At 47.8% G+C, this 23,025-nt stretch overlaps 2 protein-coding genes across 5 annotated transcripts; one reads left to right on the top strand and one right to left on the bottom strand.

Annotated features, from left to right (window-relative positions):
* The first annotated feature begins 8,050 nt into the window (after positions 1–8,050).
* glb1l (galactosidase, beta 1-like) lies at positions 8,051–15,975 on the top strand. Its single transcript, XM_060039556.1, has 16 exons — positions 8,051–8,241; positions 8,707–8,876; positions 8,969–9,119; positions 9,520–9,580; positions 9,998–10,092; positions 11,461–11,641; positions 11,916–11,974; positions 12,072–12,193; positions 12,699–12,739; positions 13,331–13,449; positions 13,939–14,013; positions 14,192–14,281; positions 14,421–14,534; positions 14,733–14,864; positions 15,009–15,236; positions 15,389–15,975. Exons 1-16 carry the CDS (start codon positions 8,176–8,178, stop codon positions 15,704–15,706), a joined length of 2,022 nt encoding a protein of 673 aa, XP_059895539.1. The 5' UTR covers positions 8,051–8,175; the 3' UTR covers positions 15,707–15,975.
* ankzf1 (ankyrin repeat and zinc finger peptidyl tRNA hydrolase 1) lies at positions 15,899–22,976 on the bottom strand. 4 transcript variants are annotated; one of them, XM_060039551.1, is made up of 20 exons: positions 22,842–22,975; positions 22,675–22,763; positions 22,452–22,571; positions 22,224–22,369; positions 21,829–22,090; positions 21,437–21,625; positions 21,240–21,346; positions 21,030–21,132; positions 20,462–20,679; positions 20,264–20,376; positions 19,797–19,944; positions 19,212–19,431; positions 19,021–19,113; positions 18,694–18,858; positions 18,438–18,602; positions 17,425–17,728; positions 17,210–17,321; positions 16,952–17,119; positions 16,530–16,600; positions 15,899–16,234 (listed from the first exon to the last, which is right to left on the bottom strand). In XM_060039551.1, exons 6-20 carry the CDS (start codon positions 21,558–21,560, stop codon positions 16,096–16,098), a joined length of 2,250 nt encoding a protein of 749 aa, XP_059895534.1. In that variant the 5' UTR covers positions 21,561–21,625; positions 21,829–22,090; positions 22,224–22,369; positions 22,452–22,571; positions 22,675–22,763; positions 22,842–22,975; the 3' UTR covers positions 15,899–16,095. The 4 variants fall into 4 exon arrangements, with proteins under 4 accessions (XP_059895534.1, XP_059895535.1, XP_059895533.1 ...); XM_060039552.1 differs by having other exon boundaries at positions 22,452–22,601; positions 22,848–22,975; XM_060039550.1 differs by having other exon boundaries at positions 22,848–22,975.
* Between the last annotated feature and the right edge of the window lie 49 nt (positions 22,977–23,025).

The raw sequence follows: 23,025 nt of genomic DNA, 5'->3' as shown, positions 1-23,025 counted from the left end.
TGTTTAACCTGCTTAGTGTGTTTTGTGTGATTAGGCTAGCTTAACAACAGCTAAACACAACAACAGCATTGTCATTGTTACAGGTGGCTGGTGCTACATTGATTTGGCTAATCCTCCATTAGCTGTAATACATCAGCAATGCTTGGCCTTTATGCCAAAAGGTAGTACTTTAGCGATTGTTGTTTTGTACAAAGAACACTTGGGGGGGGGGGGGGGGGGGTTCCAGGGAATTAACCCTAACTACTTCTGTCCAATGGGAGGCTTGGATGTGTTCTGTCTTACATCCCGAAGACTGCTCCTTGCTTCCACATGAAAACACACATCTGCCATGCAGGCTAATCCCAGTCAACCAAGTTCACATCATTAAACTGTCTTAACATTCAAACCAATCCTTCCTTCTCTTATCAGTCGAGACCTGATCCTTCCCCCTTGACCCCAAAGTGAGCACTAAGACCTAAGGTGGCCTAAGTTTAATTGACATGCAATGACTGCAGCACTTAAAATCATCGTTAAGGTTTACAGTTAAAACCAGTTTGCATGACTGCAATCAGGTACGGTTTGAATAGCAAATACTCCAAAGTGCTGCCACTATGCAGAAGTATAAAGTAACGAACTAGTCTACTATAATTGTAATGAAGGCCAAACCACAGTGCAGGCTACAGCGTGTTAAAACCATTTAGTCTGAATCATTCCAGGTGACCTTTAGCCTTAATCCTCCTAGCTGCACCCCTAGACCTCAGAGCCCTGGGGTTTGAGTCCACATCTCAGGACTGTATATTAGGATAGCACAGAGGAAGCATTGACAGCCATTAGGCCCGGGCTCAGGACAAACAATGAAGAACCACCCCAAAGAGTCACTCATTCTCCCCCCCACGGCGGGCTCTCCGGGGACAGACAGGGACCGGGTGCCAGTGGGGGGAGAGACGGCTGTAACCGAAGCCCACTCAGCTGGCTTCACCTGAGGGGACAAAGAGCCCCCACAATACAATCATCCAGGGAGATCCCAGGGGAGACAAGGGGCCTCGTTGGGAGGGGGGGTGGATCCTCCACCAGCCTAATGTCCTGGTGTACGGTCGGCCACTATAACCCCCCCCCACCCCCACCCCCCGCTCCGCCCCCAGCCGTAGCATCTGAGGGTGACATCATCTCCTGTACAGTTCCTCATGTACATATTTATATTGTATTGAAGCAAGAGATGAATCACCGTTCTTGATGATTGGGATAAATATATACTGCAGCTCCAGACACGTTTAATCTAAACATTTAATCTAGATAACTATGTTTCATCCATTTAATTTGACTATTTTTAGATAAACTCTTTTCATTTGACATTCAAGATTGGGGATGTGATGGAGACAGAACCTGTGCCAAAATAATCGCTTTGGTCATCATTTCCTCTTATAAACACTGAAAAGTGAGTTCCCTCTAACCGTCTGAAGACCACATTCCGTCGAAGACTGTTTAAGAACATTCCCAATGTTTCCAAAGTGTTTCACCGGGAGGAATTTAGGACCTCTGTCACGGTTTATTTTTGCCCCGGCGGTTTTCAATTACGGCTGAAAAAACAGATCTGTGACCCCACATACCGATGGGCTCCTGAAGAGACGCTTCAGAATATACCCCCGGCTGACAGCGTGATCAGCTGTACCTTGTGTCAGTCATCTGGCTGCTGACAGACAGCAGGGCTGCACCCTGAACCTTGGCTACTACACCCTGAACCCTGGCTACTACACCATGGGTACTATACAGCCTATAGCCTGGGTACTACACCCTGGACCCTGGGAACTACACCCTGAACCCTGGGTACTACATACGGCTGGCTGCTCACTGAGTGGTCCAGTTCGGATCGGTTCTGGTGCTGTTTTTGTGATGAATGTTTTCAGTTTCCTTAACCTAATTAGTTTGGTTCCTTAATCCGTGCCAATGATGTGTTTGCTTGCCAATTAGCACTCGTTGTTCTTTTGTCAGCAGATTAGCAAAGAGGGGATAACGTTTAAAAAGGCCAGATCCAATTTATAGATTATAATGATAAATGCCATTAAAGCAGCCTAGTGGAAAATAATTAACATTTAAGGGTCTTACTCTTATCTCTCCTTGTTTTCTTATAATTATAGAACCACAGAGTACACCATGTTTAGAAAGGCCATAGTGTACGTGTGCATAATCGTGATAAATGCCCTTTAAGTATCCTGTTACACTAGGGTTTTAGTGGGATTACGCCAAAAATAAAATGTACTCGACTCCACTCGTAGGGTTGGGATTCCCCGACCCTACGAGAGAAGAGCCCTGAGGCAACCGAGATAGCGTCATCCGTCCTGCCTCTGAATGAAGCCCAGCTCAAAGCAGACGTGCGGCTTGCCTATCAGTCTCTCCACGTATGGTGTCGGCTGACAAAGCCAGAGCCGGGCTCTGACAACATATTCATCCTTTATTTACCAAGGGGAGATCCGGCACCAGGATCATGTCTTTGTCCTACGCGAGGAACAACAGAGGTGTGCTGAGATCACGTCGGCGTCTTCCACTGGATCCATCAGAGGGGGGGCTCAACCATGCAGAGAACAGAGTGTGTCCTGGATGCTAACAGAGTTCAGAACGGCTGTGTTGTCCGGACATTTGAACACAAGCCCTCAGGCAAGGTCACTTGGGTCGTCTGGAGGACCCTAGTGCCGAATGAGCGCATGTGATGCATGTGCGGTCCTGGCTGGTGTTCCTCCACAGCCGCCCGTGTGCTCTTAACTCATAGCCGTCCCATGGTAATCCTCTAAGGAGATTTGATTTGCGAGTGTAACGGATGGGTACTCTACTCCATTGCAGCGCCCGGACCCCGACTGGGGGCAGAGTAACAGACACAGCAACTGGGCTTTTACTGCCACTATGTGTTCCAATTTTAGCTGAGAGGCCGGGCTGAGGCTGCGGGCTGCCAGGGGGGCTTTCAGTAACTACAGCACAAAAAGGTTCAATTTGGCGGAACGTCTGGAATGACATCATCTCCAACTGGTATCAGACCAATCAGTAATCAGTAATGTGCAATATCCTGCCAGACATTTACCATATATATGGACGGACATAAGGACCGAGAGAGATCACATGAAGCCATTAAATCAATATTACGGGAAACATAATGTGATTATTCACATTGTCTACATTAACTAATGAGATCGCTGAGCATCGCTGCGAGTGTGGGGCCTCACCGTGTCAGAGGGGCAGCGGATCACAGAGAGCCAGGCGAGTGGCCATCGATCGGATGAACTCTAGCTTAGATACACGGCTAGGGGGGAAAAGGTGCACGAGGAGAAATGTAACATCTCTAACGATATCACAACACTGGGATTCGATCTTTATCTGATTACTCGTCCAGGCGTTCGCACAACAACGTGCGCGCATATGAGGCATGACACGTCCCGGTGCCGCGAATATTGAATTATGGGGCCAGAGATCAAACCGCAGCGATCCATTAGGTCTCGTATTAGGAAGGTTAGTCACACCTTGGGCCACATTTACACCCCGCAATGGAGACAGCGTCCATATTTACCCTCTCGCGTTTCAGGGATCAGGCAGCAGATGACAATGATAACGGTGAAATAACAAGAGATCAGGAACTTTTTATTTTTAACTGTGGAGTACCAGAGGAGAACAGCTTGGAATCTACCAGCTGGAAAACACAATATTCAGATTTATTTATTAATATCAGAATCAGAAAACTTTATTGATCCCCGGGGGGGAATTGTTTTGTTCCAGGTGCTCAGTCCGTACAAATAGAAATTACAAGCATAGAAGATAAGATTATAAATAGAAAATTATAAATGGAATAGAATAAAATAAAAGTAAGAATAAAGTAAGAAGTGTAATAAAGTAAGAAGTGGACATCTCTTAGTGAAAGTGGACATCTCTTAGTGGGTTATATTCACAAATTTACAATACAATATTTACATTCTGTAAATATTAATAGATTGATGGATAGATATGGATAGATTGATACGAATAGGGCAAGACTGCTTGATTAATTTAGATTTCTTTCATTTGTAAAATCTTAAATGTTGGAATCTATAGAAGTGACTATAGAAAATATGCAAACAATGTGTGGGATATAAAGTTGTTTATAGGGGGCAGAATAGGGGCTATGGTGTTTGACTCCCAATCAAAAGGGTACATGGTTCAAGGCCCGTCTACCTGTAGGACCCTTCAGCCAGAAGCCCACATGCCTCCTTAAGGACATGCATGTAACTTCACTGTCGGTGACTTTGGGTGAAGGCATCCTCTTGATGACTGGATAGTAAGTGTTGTACTTTTTTGTGTGTTTCTATTTAAAAGTCTGGGAAAATCCAGTAATCCCTGGGAGGTTCTCCATAAAACACGGTGGCCCGGGACCTTACCAGCAGGCCCGTATTTAAACCGCTGATTTCACAACCTTTCCCCCCACCCAGACGTTTCCGCTGGGTCGTCATGCTGTACCTTCCGTCGGCAGAGGCATGCAGAGCAGCTCCCAGGCTCCGTCAGAGCGAAGACTTCCTGTTTGCTTGCAGAGCACTTCCACGCACATACACTCACGCGCGGCGCGCGCACGTCCATGCACACTCGCCCACACGCACGTACACAAACTTGTGCCTATGTACACACACCCACACACTCGCGCACGCACGTACGCTCACACACACACACACACACACACACACACACACACACACACACACACACACACACACACACACACACACAAACACACAAACACACACACACACACACACACACACTCGTGCAAGTATACAAACATACCGACGCATGCGCATGCAAGTAGAGATACACACACTCACGCACACATTCAATGGATGACAACGATGCCACAACTATCTCAGGCTTGACGATTGTTTTCCATTCGGCCGACTACTTTTAAATGGTTTTGATTTATTTTATTTGTCTCCTCTGTATGGAGGCGAGGCCCCCTGTGAAACGCATCCGTCCCATAAAACACAACTCAGTACCAGAGGGTCAGGCCTGTTGTTATTGTTCAGGGTTTAGATTTAGACGCAGGACGACTCAGGGTACTCTGAGTCGGGGCCGAGTAGACTTGGCTGACTAATGCAATGGACAGTGAGTCACAAGGGGGGCCCATTCAGAGCCTGAGACGTGGATCAGGGGCCCGGAGCCTGGATCTGACCCGGTGTTCAGGCAGGGGGGTTAGAGGTAGGTACTGGGTGTCATCTGAGACTCACCCATGAGTCACAGCACTGTGATTCAGATGTACCGCTAAGCATTATTTCCCAAAGGCATACTTCTGTGTCCTTATATGCCCAGAGAGGAGAGGAGAGGAGAGGAGAGGAGAGGAGAGGAGAGGAGAGGAGGGGAGGGGAGGGGAGGGGAAAGGAGAGGAGAGGAGAGGAGAGGAGAGGAGAGGAAGGAAGAGAAGAGAAGAGGAGAGGAGAGGAGAGGAGAGGAGAGGAGAGGAGGGGAGGCGAGGAGAGGAGATGTTGCTGACTCAGTAATTCCTTGCCTCATTCTCATCTGTGATTGTCTCTCCATGGGAAATACTCTGGCAGCTTAACCCTTCGAAAAAACAAACAACCAACTCTCTTTAGCTTCTGTGATACACTCACACACCCACACCCCCCTCCCCCCCCACACACACACACACACACACACACACACACACACACACACACACACACACACACACACACACACACACACACACACACACACCACACACACACACTGTGTAGCAGCATTCTCGTTCCCCACCAGACACACATCTAATGACTGTATAGATTGATATTGTATGTTGGCTGAGCCTTGGCTACACTAGGCACCTCGAGACAGAGGGACCGAACAAAGGGGCTTTTCTTTAAGAGAGACAGGGGGAAGGGGGGGGGGGGAGATAAGGGGGAGAGAATGAGAGGGGTTAAGAGAGAGAGGAAGAGGGGGGATAGAGGGAGGGAGGGAGGGAGGGGAGAGAGAGAGAGAGAGAGAGAGAGAGAGAGAGAGAGAGAGAGAGAGAGAGAGAGAGAGAGAGAGAGAAAGGGGGGGGGGGGGAGAGAGGGGGGGAGAGAAGGAGAGGGGGATTAGAGAGAGAGAGAGATCGAGAGCGCGAGACTGTTTGAAGCTAATAACCCCCTCTGTGGCGCGGTGACATCACCAGGGTCACACCCATCCCCGAGGTAGGTCTACTTCTCTCTGGTCCCGTCGCACGAGTCCTCCCCTTTAATTACTGGAGGAGGAACGTCCCGTCTGGGGCTTTTATTAACTCATAAAGCACGGGAGGAGCCCCTGTGCTATATGAGAAAATGAGTCCAATCCCAACGAACGCCATTTGATTCCCTCAGCATAATAAAGCTGTGACCATTGCAATGGTGGCGTCTGCCACTCGCTGGAGCCAGTAATGGGAGCCGTCTCTCTCTCTCTCTCTCTCCCTCTCTGACCACTGGTGGTGGAAGCAAGGACAAGCGAGCGACTTAGCGGGCATTAAGAGTCCGTCATTGGATTGTTTCCTGCGGTTCGGGCGTCGATTTGCCACCAGCTCAGTCAGTCAGTGGTCTCAGAGCTGGAGGGGGGGGGGGGTTGTATCGATTTGTGCTCTCACTAACGTGTAATGGCACTCTACCACTCGTAACCGAATTACATTGCCTGCCCTCCGTCGCGCGGTTCCCAGGACAATCATCTGTCTGCCGGTAGGCTAATGAGCCAGAGAGCCTTATCTGCAGCGAGGATCGCTCGGCTATTGTAGATCAAGAGGGTCTAATGGGCAGAGAGGCAGAGCAGGAAGCCCATCACTGTAGAGATGGAGACATCAGTGCTTCAAAAGGGTGGAGAAAATAAATGAGCGAAAGAGCACTGGAAGATGGTCACTCTGACTGTGGGTCACTTTATCGCTCTCTTTCTGATTGTGTGAGTGTGTAAGTGTGCGTGTGTGTGTGTGTGTGTGTGTGTGTGTGTGTGTGTGTGTGTGTGTGTGTGTGTGTGTGTATGTGTGTTTGCATGTGTGTGTTTACGTTTTGTGTATGTGTTGCATGTGTGCATATATATTTGCATGTGTGTGCGTATTTATGTGCTAGTGCATGTATGTGTGTACGTGCATAAGTGAACTCACGCATTGAGCTGAAGAGGCTAATGCAGACTTGTTGTTAACATAATACTGCCAGGATGTACTTGTTTACATTACAGAGATAGAAGACATATTAATCAGCCAATGATGTAGGACTATTCCATGATACCAGGGTATTACAAATTATGAATGCCAGGAATACTTTGGAACATTGGATTGTGTCTCGGAATAGTTAAATATATTCCTACTGTTTCGTAGGGAAACTGAAGGGTAATGATAAGTGGGGAAGTTTGAAGGTGATTCATGTTTCCCTTCGACTCGTTTCATCCAACACTGAGCCGTCGGGGTGATTTGCTGAAGTTTGAGGTTCTACAGCGCCATCTAGTGTAATATAAACATCAAAACGTCACCAGTTGCTTGCTAATGTGAAAAAAACTTTCAATAAGACGAAATTATGATTATTAATAACTATACCATTTCTTTATCTCGTAAAAAAAAGATCACAAAAAAATAGTTGATGTAGCCTATTATTTAGCTAATATTCAATCATTGTCTAAAGATGAATTACTCTCGAAGATGCTATACCTGGAGATACCAACTCCAGTATCATTTCACCAACCTGGCGCTTCTTGGGCGGCATGTGACTCAGGAGGTATTTCGGGTTGACTGGTAACCGGAGGGGTTGCTAGTTCGATACCCGGCTCCTCCTATCTGGTAACCGGAAGGATGCTGGTTCGATCCCTGACCCCTCCTAGAGTGTCGAGGTGTCCCTGAGCGAGACATCTCACCCTAACTTCTCTGACGAGCTGGCTGTCGCCTTGCATGGTTGACACCACTGTCGGAGTGAAGGTGTGCATGAATGGATGAATGTCAGGCAATATTGTGCAAGTTGGCCACTGGTTAGAAAAGTGCTATATAAATGCAGCCCACTTACCATTCATTTACAGAGGAACTGAAACCGGTGGTGTTTAGGACCCGGCGGGCTGCGGGCTCACTGAGACCCTCACATGACTTCGTTCTGGATCCAGACCAGTTGTGCTGCCCCCGATGTTGCTTTCTCAATAAGACCTTCAGTCACAACATTAGAGGGATTCTGTCTCGGTCCTCATCACGTTATTCCGTTTGACCATATAGATACCATGACAGTAAAGATACTCCTCGTCCTTGCGGTGAACTTTGCGTATTTAGCTGTTAAAGGAAACTTGGTAAGAAACATTGACGAAAGATGAGCAATAGTATCTAATTCTACTTGTAAACTTTGCATTGTTTATTCTGAAGTGTTCTAATCGGCCTATAGGCCTATAGCGACTCAGGACGTTGCTGAATAATGTTACCTCTGAGTCGGGACCGCCTCCCTGAAAAGTTCTGTTGATCGAAAACGAAACCTACTGAAAGCTTCAGTCGCCCTCTTTGTATAGGCAGTGGGTTTCACAAAAATCAAAGTTAGACAGTTATTGAGGTCTGAAGTGAGATGTTTGAGATGCAATATTGGTTTATCACCATTAAATGCAATTGCATAAGACTTGTATTTTTTTATAAATAGGGAGGGATATGTCTGGAAATAAAGATACAATTTTGAATACCAGTCGTTATGGTCCTTGTATTGATTCTTAATTGTTTTAAAACTGGTGGTTTGGTGGTTGAATCGTTGCCCTTATATCTCCCTGCAGGTTGATGGCGACCAAACCTTCTCCATAGATTACAAAAACAATTGTTTCCTCAAGGATGGAAAGCCCTTTCAGTACATATCTGGCAGCATTCACTACTCCAGAATCCCCCGCTACTACTGGAAAGACCGACTGGTCAAGATGTACATGGCTGGACTCAATGCAGTCCAGATGTAAGTGACCCTGTATGAGGAATACGGTTGAAATCTGGATAGATCTATGAGATTATGAATTTAAAGCAGAATGCTGATCTTCTCCTGAACAGATATGTGCCGTGGAACTTCCACGAGCCAGTGAAGGGGGAGTATAACTTCAGCGGGGACAGGGACTTGGTGCATTTCTTGGACCTCGCCAATCAGACGGGACTTCTGGTGATCCTGCGGCCTGGGCCTTACATCTGTGCAGAATGGGAGATGGTGAACACATGTTTCATAAAAACCTGGTTATTAATGGAGAAGAGCGACTATTTGACTCATTCATAATGCGGACACGGCCTTTCAGATTTAGCCGCGTGTTTCTCTTGTGTTTCTCTATTTCTCTTGTGTATTTAAGGGTAATGCACTGAGAAACAATAAGCCTTCTCATGGTTGAGGCATAGTACATCATAAGCCTAAACAATATACTGGTATTATACGTATAGTCCTCACATGACCCTGCTGCTAATAATTCTAGAAGTCACTTCCTGTGAGGAAGGCAGAGATTTTAATCCACATCCTCTTTAAGGCTTCTACTCTTGTTTCCGGAAATCAATGTCTTCTTTAAAACCTTCTTTAAAAAAAAATGAGGAATCTCTTCTGTCCGTCTCTTCTGTTTCAGGGCGGGCTTCCGGCGTGGCTCCTCGAGACACCAAACATCTTACTCCGCTCGTCCGACACGGGTAAAACTAATTTCAAACACACTTCACACACCTTCTTCCTTATTCCCTGTTTGGAACAAGACTCAAGACTCACTTCCTCAGAGTTCACCTACACTCTGCATAGCCACTCCCTCCCACACATTTATTGTTTGTTGTATGTCCTGGTACAAAAAAAAGTCCTAGTTATCTTTGTTGTGTACAGGGAATGGGTTAACCTAGTGATTATTGGTGCTTGGTACTTGGTTCTATGAACATCCTTACTGTACCGACAGAGATATGGTTTCTTTCTTCTGACAATGTACTTATTGTAAGTCGCTTTGGATCGAAGTGTCTGCTAAATGCCCCAAATGTTTATGTTGATTTGTTCCCCTACTGGGCTGGTTTATGGATTCATCATCATTTCCCCCACTGAGCTGAGCTGGGTTCCCTTCGCTGCAGATTACCTGCAAGCTGTCAGCAACTGGATGAACATCCTCCTGCCCAAAGTGAGGCCGTGGCTGTACAGCAACAAGGGAAACATCATCAGCGTTCAGGTAGACATGAGACCCTCCTGTCCAGGCTCTGCCTGTTGACTCGAACATGAAGGTGACATATTACACCATTATAGCCATTACGAGCCGTTTTGAAAATCGCCCTCTTCTGACCAATCACAAGTGGGCGTATCCACCTAGATGTATAACATTTACATTTACATTCACGGCATTTAGACAACGCTTTTATCCAAAGCGACTTACAATGAGTACTTAAGAAGCGAAACAATATATCGCTGTCAGTACAGTGAAGATGTTCATGGAGCCAAGTGCAAATACTAACAATCGCTAGGCTAACCCATTCCCCGTGAACAGCAATGCAAGCAGCTACTCTAGATGTTACACAATTAAGTACTATATATTGTAGCAGGCCAGTGGGTGAGGGGTTTCCACGCTACCAAGTAGGATAGATAAACTGACGCAACACCGAGAGCAGGTCCAAAGCCGAATGGTTTATTCACCGAGTAAACAAAACCAGGGTGGGAAAAGGGTCATCCACCTCTTATATGACGCAGTACAATTGTCCGTCCAATCCCTTCCTCCTATCTCTCTCCCTTAGGGCGTTCCACGCTGCCAGGCGATCACACAGATCCTGCCGGTCCTTTGCTAGCCCTAGCCCTAGCCCTAGCCCTAGCCCTAGCCCTAGCCCTAGCCCTAGCCCTAGCCCTAGCCCTAGCCCTAGCGCCAGCTCTAGCTCCAGTTCCAACTTCCCCTCCACATGTCTGTTTGCTAGCCCTCTTAAGCCCAAGCACCCCTGCTTAACGATCCCCAGGCGTGCCTCATTAAAAGGAGGAAGTCCATATAAGGCTTAGGGGAGGAGCCAGCAGGTTGCCAGACCTACCACTCCCCTCACTCCTCCCTGGCCTTTCCCACGATATATATATATATATATATATGACAGATAGATGATCACCGTGCATCACCCAAGTGGGTGCTACATATTGGTGGTGGTTAGTGAGGTCCCCCCTTCACTTTAGGCGTCTTTGAGTGTTATTAATTATTCTTATTCTTCATGTTTAACCTCTGTTTTCCTTTTATTCCTAGTCTGTTTTACATAGTTTTGAATGATGACTATATGCTCTGTAAGGTGACCTTGGGTGTCTTGAAAGGCGCCTCTAAATTAAATGTATTATTATTATTATTATTATTTGTTTGCTACAGACACACACTAGGTAGGCTGGTAGACTGATCTATCCAGCACACATCTAGGAGGACACGCCCTCTTGTGCGGCATAAGAAGCAGGGCTGATCACACTCACACCTGGTGCTGTAATATGGGACCTTTAAGGTTCTGCATGTCGACCCGTGACGCGACTGTTAGGAAGTCGGCCCTGGCTCCTGCTCATTGGACCCCCTCCCGCCGCGTCGCAGGTGGAGAACGAGTACGGGAGCTACCACGCCTGCGACTACAACTACATGCGGACCCTGCGGACCATATTCCGCTACTTCCTGGGCGCGGACACGCTGCTCTTCACCACAGACGGAAACACGGAGAGGGCGTTGTCCTGCGGCTCTCTTCAGGGCCTGTACGCCACCATCGACTTCGGCACTGGTCGGTAACGCGTGTAAACGCAGGCGTCTGGGGCGTAACCGGGTTACAGGGGCGGTGTTGTACCACCAGGTGTGGTGGCGATTAAGCGATTACAAAACTGACCCTACAGTGACTTCCCCCAGCTGTTTGATAGATTATCGACGGATCAACCTACCAGGCTACCCAGGGGATTATACCCACTGGTAGGCTGATCTAGCCATCAATCATCTGGGTGGACAGGGCCATTTCTTGCTGATGCCAATGTCTTAAACGTTTCAACGTGTGTTTTATTCAGATACCAACATAACGACAGCCTTCCGACTACAAAGGAGGTTTGAACCCCACGGGCCTCTTGTGAGTTGATTGAAATATCCCGTTATCATGTATTAATGTACAGTGTATATAAAGAGATTATGGATGCAATGGATTGTAACACGCGGCCGTCCTATAGGTCAACTCTGAGTTCTACACAGGGTGGCTGGACCACTGGGGGGAGGTCCATGCAGGGGTCGACAAATGGAATGTCAGCAAAGCGCTCCGGGAGATGCTGGCGTTGGGAGCCAGTGTCAACATGTAAGCCATCTTGATCTCAATACATTTCAGTTAATAACATGAGGCTGTTTCAATAATATGATCTATTTTTGGGGGTTAAAGGAGACACATTACAGCACCAGGTGTGAGTGTAATTAACCGTAACAAGCCGTTTTGAAAATCGGCCTCTTCTGACATCACAAGTGGGCGTGTCCACCTAGATGTGTGCTGGATAGATCAGTCTACCAGCCTACCCAGTGGACTGTAGCAAACGTTGATCATCTATCCATCATACATCTAGGTGGACGCGCCCACTTGTGATGTCGGAAGAGGCAGAATTCAAATCAGCTTGTAACTGCTAATCACACTCCCACCTGGTGGTGTAATATGTCACCTTTAATAACATGAGGGTGTTAAATCATAATGATTTATATTAGGGGGTAAAGAGAAAATATGTTTCGCTAGCCTACTACAATCGCTGGGGTTTAAAAAGAACGGGCTGTTGGTTACATTCTACGTATTCCACCATTTTTATCTCCTTTCGTAGGTACATGTTCGAAGGAGGCACTAACTTTGGCTACTGGAACGGTGAGCTCAAGCCGCTACGTAGCATTAGCCACACGTCAACAGTAGGATCGTTTGTATGAGCTCGTATTCAGGCCTGCCTTAACCTGCCATTGGGCCCTGGGGCTGAGCGGTTTCGTAGGCCCCCTGAGAGGGGATCTTACAATGAAGATGTGTAAATTATTTTCCGACATTTTGCCGTTGTCGACGGGGGGACGGGGGGGGGGACGGGGGGGGGACGGGGGGGTGGTATAGCTCATGATAGGCCCCCTGATCGTCGTAGGCCCTGGGGCTTCAGCCCAGGTAAGCCCGTGCATTAAGGCGGCCTTGCTCGTACTATAGGAACAGTGTATAACATGGGCCCCGCCGGGGGTCCCTTCCCGGTGTATTTACCTCTTTCCTATAGAAATCGTATGCAAGTGTGTGCGAGTGTGATGTTTTTTTGGTTTGTTTTTAAGAAATATGTTCTTAATATGTTGTTATTGTACTTTATGTCGTGAAGGATCCCCTTGAAAACGAGTTGGGTTCGACTCAAGGGGCTATTCCTAATAAAGAAATGTAAACGGCATGGCGTGATGCCTGAACACTGACACTGCGGGGCTGTCGCTGTTCTAGGCGCCGACCACGACACGCGGTTCCGCTCGGTGGTGACCAGCTACGACTACGACGCCCCGCTGACCGAGGCCGGGGACCCCACGGAGAAGCTGCTGCTCATCAGGGACGTCATCAAGCAGGTACCGTCACCATGGGGATGGATGGATGGAGCCAGGGGGGGGTCCTTCACCTGGTTCACATGTCATTCTGTTCGGCGGATTGTTCTGGAGGAAAACCACAGGAAACCACAGAATAAAGTTGAGGACTTTAGTTAAGAACCTTAACAAGGCTTTTGTATTCCTTTGTCAAAGTTCTAAATAGAAGTCTGAAAACTGGATTCCTGATCTCCTTCCTTGTTAGAGTTTTAAGTCTTGTACTTTCAGTGTGACCTCGAAAAATTGGATCAACGTGATAGGATTAGTTTTAGGGGGAGGGAGTTTCAGATGATGAAGATGAAGGAGTGCTGCAGTTTACAGAAATTTGAAAAAATGGCGGCGCCCCAAAGAATGTGATGCAATTGACCGATTTTATATGAAATACAGCGAACAACAATTTCGCACAGAAGGCTTTTTATTGGTTGGAGGATCTGTGTATGACTTCCTGTCTACTGATTTTGTATTTCTATTCAGTTCAGAGATGTTCCAGCTGGACCCATGCCACCAGCCACCCCCAAGTTTGCCTATGGCTTCGTGACCCTGGGAAAGGTAAGCAATTACTGTAGACATACCTGCTGGTCACATTTAAAGCTTCAGATCGATTCCCAAGTCAACAAATTCAATGACCACAGCTCTCTCATTCGTTAAAATAGTATTGCATGTTTTGGATACACAAACTTGATTGAAATTTGATAATCAACAATGACGCATGGTTCTTCTTTCACAGGTTGGAAACATCCCCAGTCTCCTGGACCTGTTCTCACCCCAAGGGCTCATTAAATCACAGTACCTGCTGACCTTTGAGGAGATGAAGCAGGTAATATTGAGGACATCTGACAACCCCCATAGGCTCCCACCGTCCCGTGTTCCAGTGACTCCTCTTAGGAAAATAAAAAAAAGAGGGAACTTCTAGACCATCAGGCCTTTAACATACATGTTCTCCATTGTGTGTGCAGTACTATGGATATATGCTGTATCGGACCAAACTGCCCAGGGAGCTTTGGGAGCCGACTCCACTCATATCTCCTCTGAATGGAGTTCACGACCGCGCCTACGTCACCATCAATGGGGTAGGAGCTCACAATAACTCCCTTTGTTGTCCGTCCACACAGGAGGGATGTGTTGGGGAAAGAACATGTCAATAAACATTGAATATTTAGGTTTTATTAATCTACTCTGCCGGGGATTTAGATGATCAGATGCCAGATTTGTTGGTGAAATATTGAGGTCCAGACGCGAGTTTCTATGGTTTGTAATTTTCTGAGCAGGTGTTCCAGGGCATTCTGGAGAGGGACACTGCCCTGGTTCTGAAGGTTTCCGGGAAGCAGGGAGACACCATGGACCTCCTAGTGGAGAACATGGGCAGAGTGAACTTTGGCAGCAAAATCAATGATCACAAGGCAAGGAACTAACCAAGTCCAGAGAAATCACCCCTATTTCGCACAAACGCATGTAAACCTATGATATATTGGTGGGCTTTACCTCTAGTACATCATTCAAGCTCTACACAGTGAATAAGTAACCAGCTCTGTGCTTCCCTACAGGGCATCTTGGGCGACCTGTTACTTGGTAGTGATGTGCTGACCAACTGGGAGATCTATACTTTGGACCTGGACGGAGCCATCGCTGATGGATGGCCCCACTCTGAGGCACGCCGGTTCCCCCCGGCCAGCGGGAAGGGACCCCCGGCTGGGCCCATGTTCTACATGGGAACCCTGCAGCCTAACGGAGTGGCAAGGGACACCTTCCTCCAGCTCAACGATTGGTCGAAGGTAAGGAGACGTGTGAAGGGGTTTGACGTCTGCAACGTCGAACGTGCTGCAGAAGTCATTTGGGCGTTTTACTGTAAGGGTTCTGAGGGAGAACTATTCAGAGCTTTGTGATGACGAAACACTGAATCAACACGTGGTTGTGTGTGTTCAAGGGTCAGGTGTGGATCAACGGGGTGAATCTGGGCCGGTACTGGTCCAGCAGGGGGCCTCAACAGAGTCTGTACGTCCCAGGGCCGCTACTCAGCGCCACCCAGCCCAACAACATCACCGTACTGGAGCTGGAGGCGGCGCCGGAGCGCCCCAGAGTCCTGTTCATGGACCGGCCACACCTCAACAGGACCGTCAGCAGGTCCGGAGGCTCCGTGGGCGTCGGATCACGGCACCCAGGACGTCATGATCTGGGTGACGGCGTTTCAATTCATGGTCATGTGGAAAGGACGACGCACCGGGAACGATCGATACTTCTCTGAATGTCTGATTTAGGATGAGAACGATGGATCGAACACATTGATGGTCACATTAGTGTGTTTAAATCATTACCCATCAGTGTTTCCAGTGTTTGATACCGCTCAAATCAGTGTAAAGATGCTTTGACTCTCAAAATGTGTTAAATATCTAAAAGGTAAAGCTTGTCATCATGCAAAGTACTTTCAGAACAATAGTATTTTTGAAATATATTTTTTATTGCTTGCTCTTTGCATTTCATACAAACAGTAAAATAAATTATTTTTTTGCTTTTTGTTACCATGCCCTTCATTATGAGTGATTCAGACAATGTTGGGTGAATGGTAATCGACGTCACAAACTCCCTCTCCTGTCACCGCGGCAGTGAGGTAGATGGCTTCTACGGCGTCTAGCTCTACGTAGTGGTTTTGGCCGGGGCGGATGTGGTGCCGGCCTTGCGATGGGCCTGGACACAGCGGGGAGTGCAGAAGGTGAAGTCCAGGTACTGGAAGGGGACCTTTCCCAGCACAGACTCCCCACACTGCCAACACCTCCTGGAAACAAATCAGTTGAGAGACAAAGGTTACAAAACACAAGTCGGATTAAACGATAAAACGTTTATATTACAGGCCTTGTAATGATCAAGTCAGACTTCTGTCCTCTGATCCCTTTCATTTCCTCCATGCATCCCAGGCATAGAGGGATGCGTTTGCATCGCCAGAGATCAAGTTTCGCATAACACAGACATCGAACCCCACGTGAAAGAGGGCCCCCTTCCGCCTGCAAAGTGAGCAGGGCCTCAAAGCGCACGCTCCGGTTGCACTGTGGACGGACCACCGGGACGCTCACTTAATATTGGAAAGGTGGCCGCCTGTCGCCGCTGCTTGCACCGCGAACCTCTTCTCTGCTGCCAAGGCCCTCTGATGAAGGAAACGACACATCAACACCTCATCACAACACCCTACTGCTTCAAGGGGACTTATTATACCACCAGGTGTGAGCGTGGTTAGCCGTTACAAGCCGTTTTGAATATCTGCATCTTATGACATCACAACTGGGCGTGTCCACCTAGATGTTTGATGGATAGATGATCAACGTTTGCTATAGTCCACAGGCTAGGCTTGTAGACTGATCTATCCAGCACACAACTAGGTGGACACGCCCACTTGTGATGTCATAAGGGGTCGATTTTCAAAACGGCTCGTCAGACTCACACCTGGTGGCATGTCATGGGACTTTCAAAAGGTTTCCATCTGACCACGCCAACCCACCTTCTCCCGATCGGTGAGAGACGCAAACCTCTTCTTCTCCTCCACCTCCTGCTCCAGCTTCCTCTTCTCTTCCTTCTGCTCCTTTTCTCGTTGCTTCTTCGCTGCCTTTTGGGCCTTTTTCTTCTCCGTCTGTTTTAGTTCAATCTCTTCCGTGAGCGGGCCGGGAACCTGACGGCGAGAAAATCAAAAACGTATTCATACGACGTGGGAACCCGCCAGCTCTGCGGGCCCCGTCGTACACGCGTAGGGGGAGCTCACCTGGGCTTTGCTGTAGTCGTACTTGTCAGGATTGTCCGCCATGTATTTACGAAAGACGTTCCTCGTGTCCTTCTCAGGGGCCACCAGATAGGGCGTCTGCCCTTTGTTATCTCTGATGGAGATGACACATTTTTAATAATTTAAAAAAAGATCAAAACATTAGTGGACAACAGCAGGCATGGGGGTCGGCCATCTAACCAGGGCTCCAGGGCTACCTGCAGGCTGGGTCTGCCCCGGCGTCCATCAGCACCTGCACCACCGCCCTCTGCCCGGCGGCGGAGGAGACGTGGAGCAGCGTGAACCCTGACGCGTCCAGCGGTTTGTTGACCAGAGCCAGCGCCGCCAGAGGCTCCGAGGTCCCCCTCTCCACCTCCGAGGTCCCCCCTTCCACCTCCACCCCCGGCTGACCCGGAGGGTGGAGGAGCCGGAGGAGCCCGTCCACGTCCCCCGTCTTACAGGCCGTGAAGAGGCCGTCCCTCAGGCCGTACTCCCAGGACTCGGCCACGCTGTCTGGGGGTTCTGAGGACACCAGGTTGCGGGTCAGTGCTTTGACTTCAAATGGGCATTCACGGTTCACTGCCATCGCCGCTGTAGGACTTTGACTCTGAACTTCGTTATTCGAGCATCAAAAAATAAATCAAAATTCTAACGAATATTAGGCAGCCCTTAATATTCAAACATGTTGTGGGCAGGCCAAGAGGGAGAGACGTCGGAGAACCCCACGCAGTCCATTCATGATATTGTAATGACCACGGAAGAGGCAGTGAATGAAGTATTGATTAGACAGCGGTTTATTAGAAACTTAATAAACCGTTGGAACACGCAAGAACGGTAACCATAGCAACGCCGGTAAACAAACCTTGCGAAGCCCAATCCAGGTCTTACTGAAGGCATTTAATGGTCAAAATATTATTAATAAATATTCGAATATTAATAAACAAACAAACTTCTAATACAATTTTTGGGCAAAAGTCAAAGCCCTACTGTACAGACTACGGTCGGGGCTCCCTGCCCTTCTCACTCTCCGCATTCATAAGTACAAATTGTTTTGAACCAAAGTGATGGGGGACAGTGAAAAAAATGGCAGGTTTACCATGGCATGTGGTGCTATACGTCTTACTTCTATACAAGGTTTAAGTGTGGCGTTTTTTCATGTAGTGCTACACGTCTTACTACTGTACAAGGGCTCATTCAGAAGAATGGGAGAATACGGTACATTCAATTTCACCTTCCACTGGTTTCTTTTTGCTCTTTGCTTTCCTCTTTGCTTTATTCTTCGTTGGCATTTCTTCTGAGGTGTTCTCAGGAGGTGCAGTCTGCAGCCCCACCTCGTCCTCTTCCTCCTCCTCCTCTTCATCAATCAGCTTTTCACCGGCTTCCATTAAGTTCAGTTCTGTCATGAACAATGTTTAGAATTATATCATCTGAATAGTAATCTTCTTGAATAAAACCAAGGTTTCAAACAATCAATTAATTGGACTTACCTTCGTCGTCCATTTTGTTCGCCTCCTTCTTTTTCCTCCTCTTCTTCCTGTGTCGGGAGGGGTGGACTTCGTACTCTCGCAGATGGAGCGTTCCCAGCTCCACCTCCACTGTCTCCAGAATGGACTCACCCAACTCTTCATCATCTGAACTCTCAGGTTCTTCTTCTGTTGATGTTACAAATATTACAATCAAAAGAAACAAAGAAACAGTCTAATATTTCGAACAGACAATATGCTTGTTGAACAGCATATGGACCTGAATGCAACCATACGCTCAGCAAAACGAAATATTATCATGAGTGAGCCTTTATAGTATTGACACCATACCTTTCTCTTCACTGGAATTCGATTTTTCAGTCAATTTCTTTTTCCAATGTTTCTTTGAAGGACTGAAGATCAGGGAGAGGTCTGTGTCCTTCTCTGCGTAAGACATTTCCCCAGAACATTGATGAAGCGACAGGATGCCAAGGAAAACATACAATTGTAATTGTTTTTTTACGTTTATTACCGACTCTTACCAAAGATCTGAACGCTGGAGAGCAGGTGGTGGACTCTCTGCACCTCTCGGAAGGTGGCTCTCCGCGTGGCAAAGGGCATGGTGCGAATCCTGGGGTCCTTTTTGTCCAAGGGGGCGTCCTTTCCGCAGAAGATGGTCTTGTTGTAGCTCGGAGCCCGGAGGAAGATAGCAGAGGCCTCTTGAAGAAGCTCAGCCCAACTCTCCAGAAGCTCCTGGATGTCCTGTAGAAGAACACAAAAACTGTATGGTACAGAGGGAACTTGTGTTTTATGGGTGCATTTCTTTTCACCATTTAGCAGACGCTTATTTGAGATGCACGTCTTTCAGTCGCAAACTTTTCAGGTTCGAACCCCGTACATTTCAACTGGGAGTCCAACATCAAAGCTGCTAGACTATACTGCCCCATTAAAAGCGGCTGAAATGTACAGGTGCTGCTCCAGGTATCTACAGGTGTTGCTCCAGCTGTGTACAGGTGTTCGTCCAGGTATCTACAGGTGTGGGTCCAGGCATGTACAGATGTTGGTCTAGCTATGTAAAGGTTTTGTTACATAACAAGGTATGCAGCCTTACTGGAGGTAAGCCTTACCTTGAGTAACGCCGCCTCGTTGTAGCGTCTCAACGCGGCGCCGGCAGACTTTGGCGCGTTGCCGCGGGCGTCACGGACCCCTTGAGCGGTTCCTCGTTTGGCTCGCACCGTGTACCTGTGGAACGTCTTGTGCTGGATGACCTCTTTCCTGGGAGAATGCAAACACAAAGTTCTTTAGCACCTTTTCGTCATTCACATACGAGTGAATTCAGATTAAATGTCAAGAAAAAGATGGTAGGGGATTCTCTTGCTGAACGGATGCCTGTAGGTAGACTCAAGAGATTACTGGATCCAAACAAAGTCAAGAAACTGCCCTCAAAACATCAGAACTTAAGCTTATTCTAAATGCATCTGTTCACCGCTTTACAGCATTCTTTTTTTTATTCTCGACTCTGATTTTCTTGGGTTCCATTGCGTTAGGTTTGAAGCACTGAAGATGAGAAATATTTTAAAAGGCTGACAGCTACCCTCTGTAGACGGCTCCAGCGAAGTGACCTCCACCGGTCATTAGAACGACCCAAACGGTCTGCGCCGTGACGGCCTTCAGGCAATCCACCAAGTCCACTTCCCCCTCGTCCGACTACACATCAAAGAACCAACTTCAAATCAGCACAAGACACACATCTGTTCTCGGTGCACCATGGATCACGTGTCGTGGCCCTCACCTTGCCCATGAGGATGCAGCGTTGAACGACTAGATACTGCCCCTCTGAGTTCTGGAAGGCCAGCTGGGTGGATTTACGGCCGGATTGAGCCCACGAATCCTCGTCGTCGTCGTCGTCGTCAGCACCGGGGACGGTGACGTCCCTCCTTGGCCAGTCACCGTCCTCCTCCTCCTCCTCATCATCGTCGGAGTCGGAGCCGGAGATACTGGACATGTCGCCTGGGAAAGAACAGGGGCTCATAAATCCAACACGTTTACACTCTGTTCCAACACGGCCCCTTTCAGCCTTATCACGGGGGCGACAGTAGCTCCGGAGGTAGAGCGGGTCGGCTGGTAACCGGAAGGTTGCTAGTTCGATCGTGGCTCCTCCTAGCTGAGTGTCGTGGTGTCTCTGAGATAGACGCCTCACCCTGAGTGCTCCTGGCGAACGCCGTCGGTGTGTGAATGAAGTGGTGAATGTTAGGCAGTATTATAAAAAGCTTTGAGTGGCCACTGGTTAGAAAAGCGCTGTATAATTGCAGTCCATTAACTACTATCAATACTTAAATATGGGACATTTTTCCTCTCACCAGCCCCTGTCTTTTTCTCAAACTCCTCCACCGTGACGGGCGCCATTCCGGTCACCCTCTGCTTTAGGTTGAAGCGATGCCAGTCTAGCTTGTAGTGCTCCATCTACACACCAACGCCACAATTGTTACTTCATCAACTTCCATTTAGGAAACACATGCGCTCATTAGCACAAGGAAGACGAGGTTGTGATAATTGGGACCTGTATTCACCTGTTCCTCACGGTTATTGAGCGGCAGGCGACAGGTTGTGCAGACCATCTTATCTTGCCCGTCACTCATGAGAGGGGGCTCTCGTTCCCCCTTCTCGGAGAGCACCGCTGAGGAGGGCAATACAGACACTTTTAGGTTCTGGTCAGTCTTCTTAATGCAGATTAGTAAGACGTCCCTACTGCTGTAGGCCTACGCACCATTTGAAGTAGGCTCGACCACAGCCGCCTGGTCCTGAAAGATTCTCACCTCCCTGAGTCCATCCTCAGGGTTATGTTGAAGACAGCCGTCAAACAGGGAGAAGAACTGTTTGGAGGTGGCCATTGTCCGAGCAGTTTAGTTCATTTAGTTTGCTAGCAGCCGCCAGACACCAACATAGGATCTGAAAACTAAGGGTGTGCGATAAGTGTTATTAAACGTATTCTGGGTGGCACAATGACACGTGTTAGAAATACTAGACCAGTTAACGTATGATTACCATCGGCTGAAAGCACATAATCATGCTGCCATGTCGGCCATTTAGTCGTCAAACAGTTCATTGTGACATACATTATGGTAAAACTGTCAATGGTAATAAACAACTATTACTTACCCTCGTAATTCAGCTAAGAAACTTGCTCTGACATCAACACAGACATGATTTCCGCTTCTACGGAAGCCTGAGCTGGTTCAGTTCGGCGTTTCAAAATGCGCATCGTGAAATCAACAAACATGCCTTGACACGATAACGAGCATTAAAATGTTTATTCGTGTTAATAATATGGTACAATGTAAAAACCTATCTGAAGTTGGTCACTATCACGCTCGCTTTTTACGACTTCGTTTAGTTGTCGGTGCTTCAGGTTTAATTGCAGCTGCAGAGAAAAATAAGGGGATGCATAACAAAGTTGCATAAAAGTTCATCAATTAAATAATAAATTCTTATTAATTATGTCCCACATGGTGCAGACTAGACCGCAATAACAATTGGATGCACTTGATTCCTACCGGCAAGGGAACGAGAGCGTACATCCTCTAACGACCGCTTCACCTCCAGGACCTGAGCACGGAGGATCTCCACCTTCTCCGAGGCGCAGTCCTCCACATCCTGTAGAGGGTCGTTTGGACCGACAGTCCGCCCAGTACCACGCTTTCTAAAGAGCGAAAAAGTTTGTCAATGAAACAAACAGATCCCAATACCTGTATCTCGACTCCCTTCACCACATCGTAGCCTACCCGTCGGGGCTACACGACAATTCTGCAATGTGACTCGCCAACTCTTCTAACTCGAGGAGCGCGTCCCCTGTTGCGCCCCACTCCACCACCATGGCAACCCGCCGCTCCATGGCCTGGTTGCTGCGAGGACACAAGTAGAAAAGTTTGGAACTAAAACGATGAATTAACCCAAATAATAGATTGAAAAAGCAGAACATAACAAACGACGGATCGTATGCTTCACCATTCCGCGGTGGCTTTCTCCACACGAATCCTCTCCACTTTGACCGCGTCGCCTTGGCGAGCCTTCTGAGCATTCGCTTGCTCTTGTGCCTGCAAATGTGCCGATTATTTTTCCACATTTAACCATGTACAAATTGACGCATGTTACGATGTGTTGCATTGGGTTACCTCAACCTCAAACATGCCTTTATGCAGGTTTATTTCGATATTCTGTCCCTCGGTACAAAACCCCTCGGCGCTGCTGCATGTTCGCACGGGGTTTGGTTGCGCCTTTAAATCACATTAACCACGCGATCGAACTAAACAAGTGGTTTTATAATGTCTAAAACGTGTTTTTTCTTTAAAATAAACC

This window comes from Gadus macrocephalus, chromosome 20 (genome assembly GCF_031168955.1).
Source record: "Gadus macrocephalus chromosome 20, ASM3116895v1".
Taxonomy (NCBI): domain Eukaryota; kingdom Metazoa; phylum Chordata; class Actinopteri; order Gadiformes; family Gadidae; genus Gadus; species Gadus macrocephalus.
This window is presented reverse-complemented; position numbering and strand designations above follow the sequence as displayed.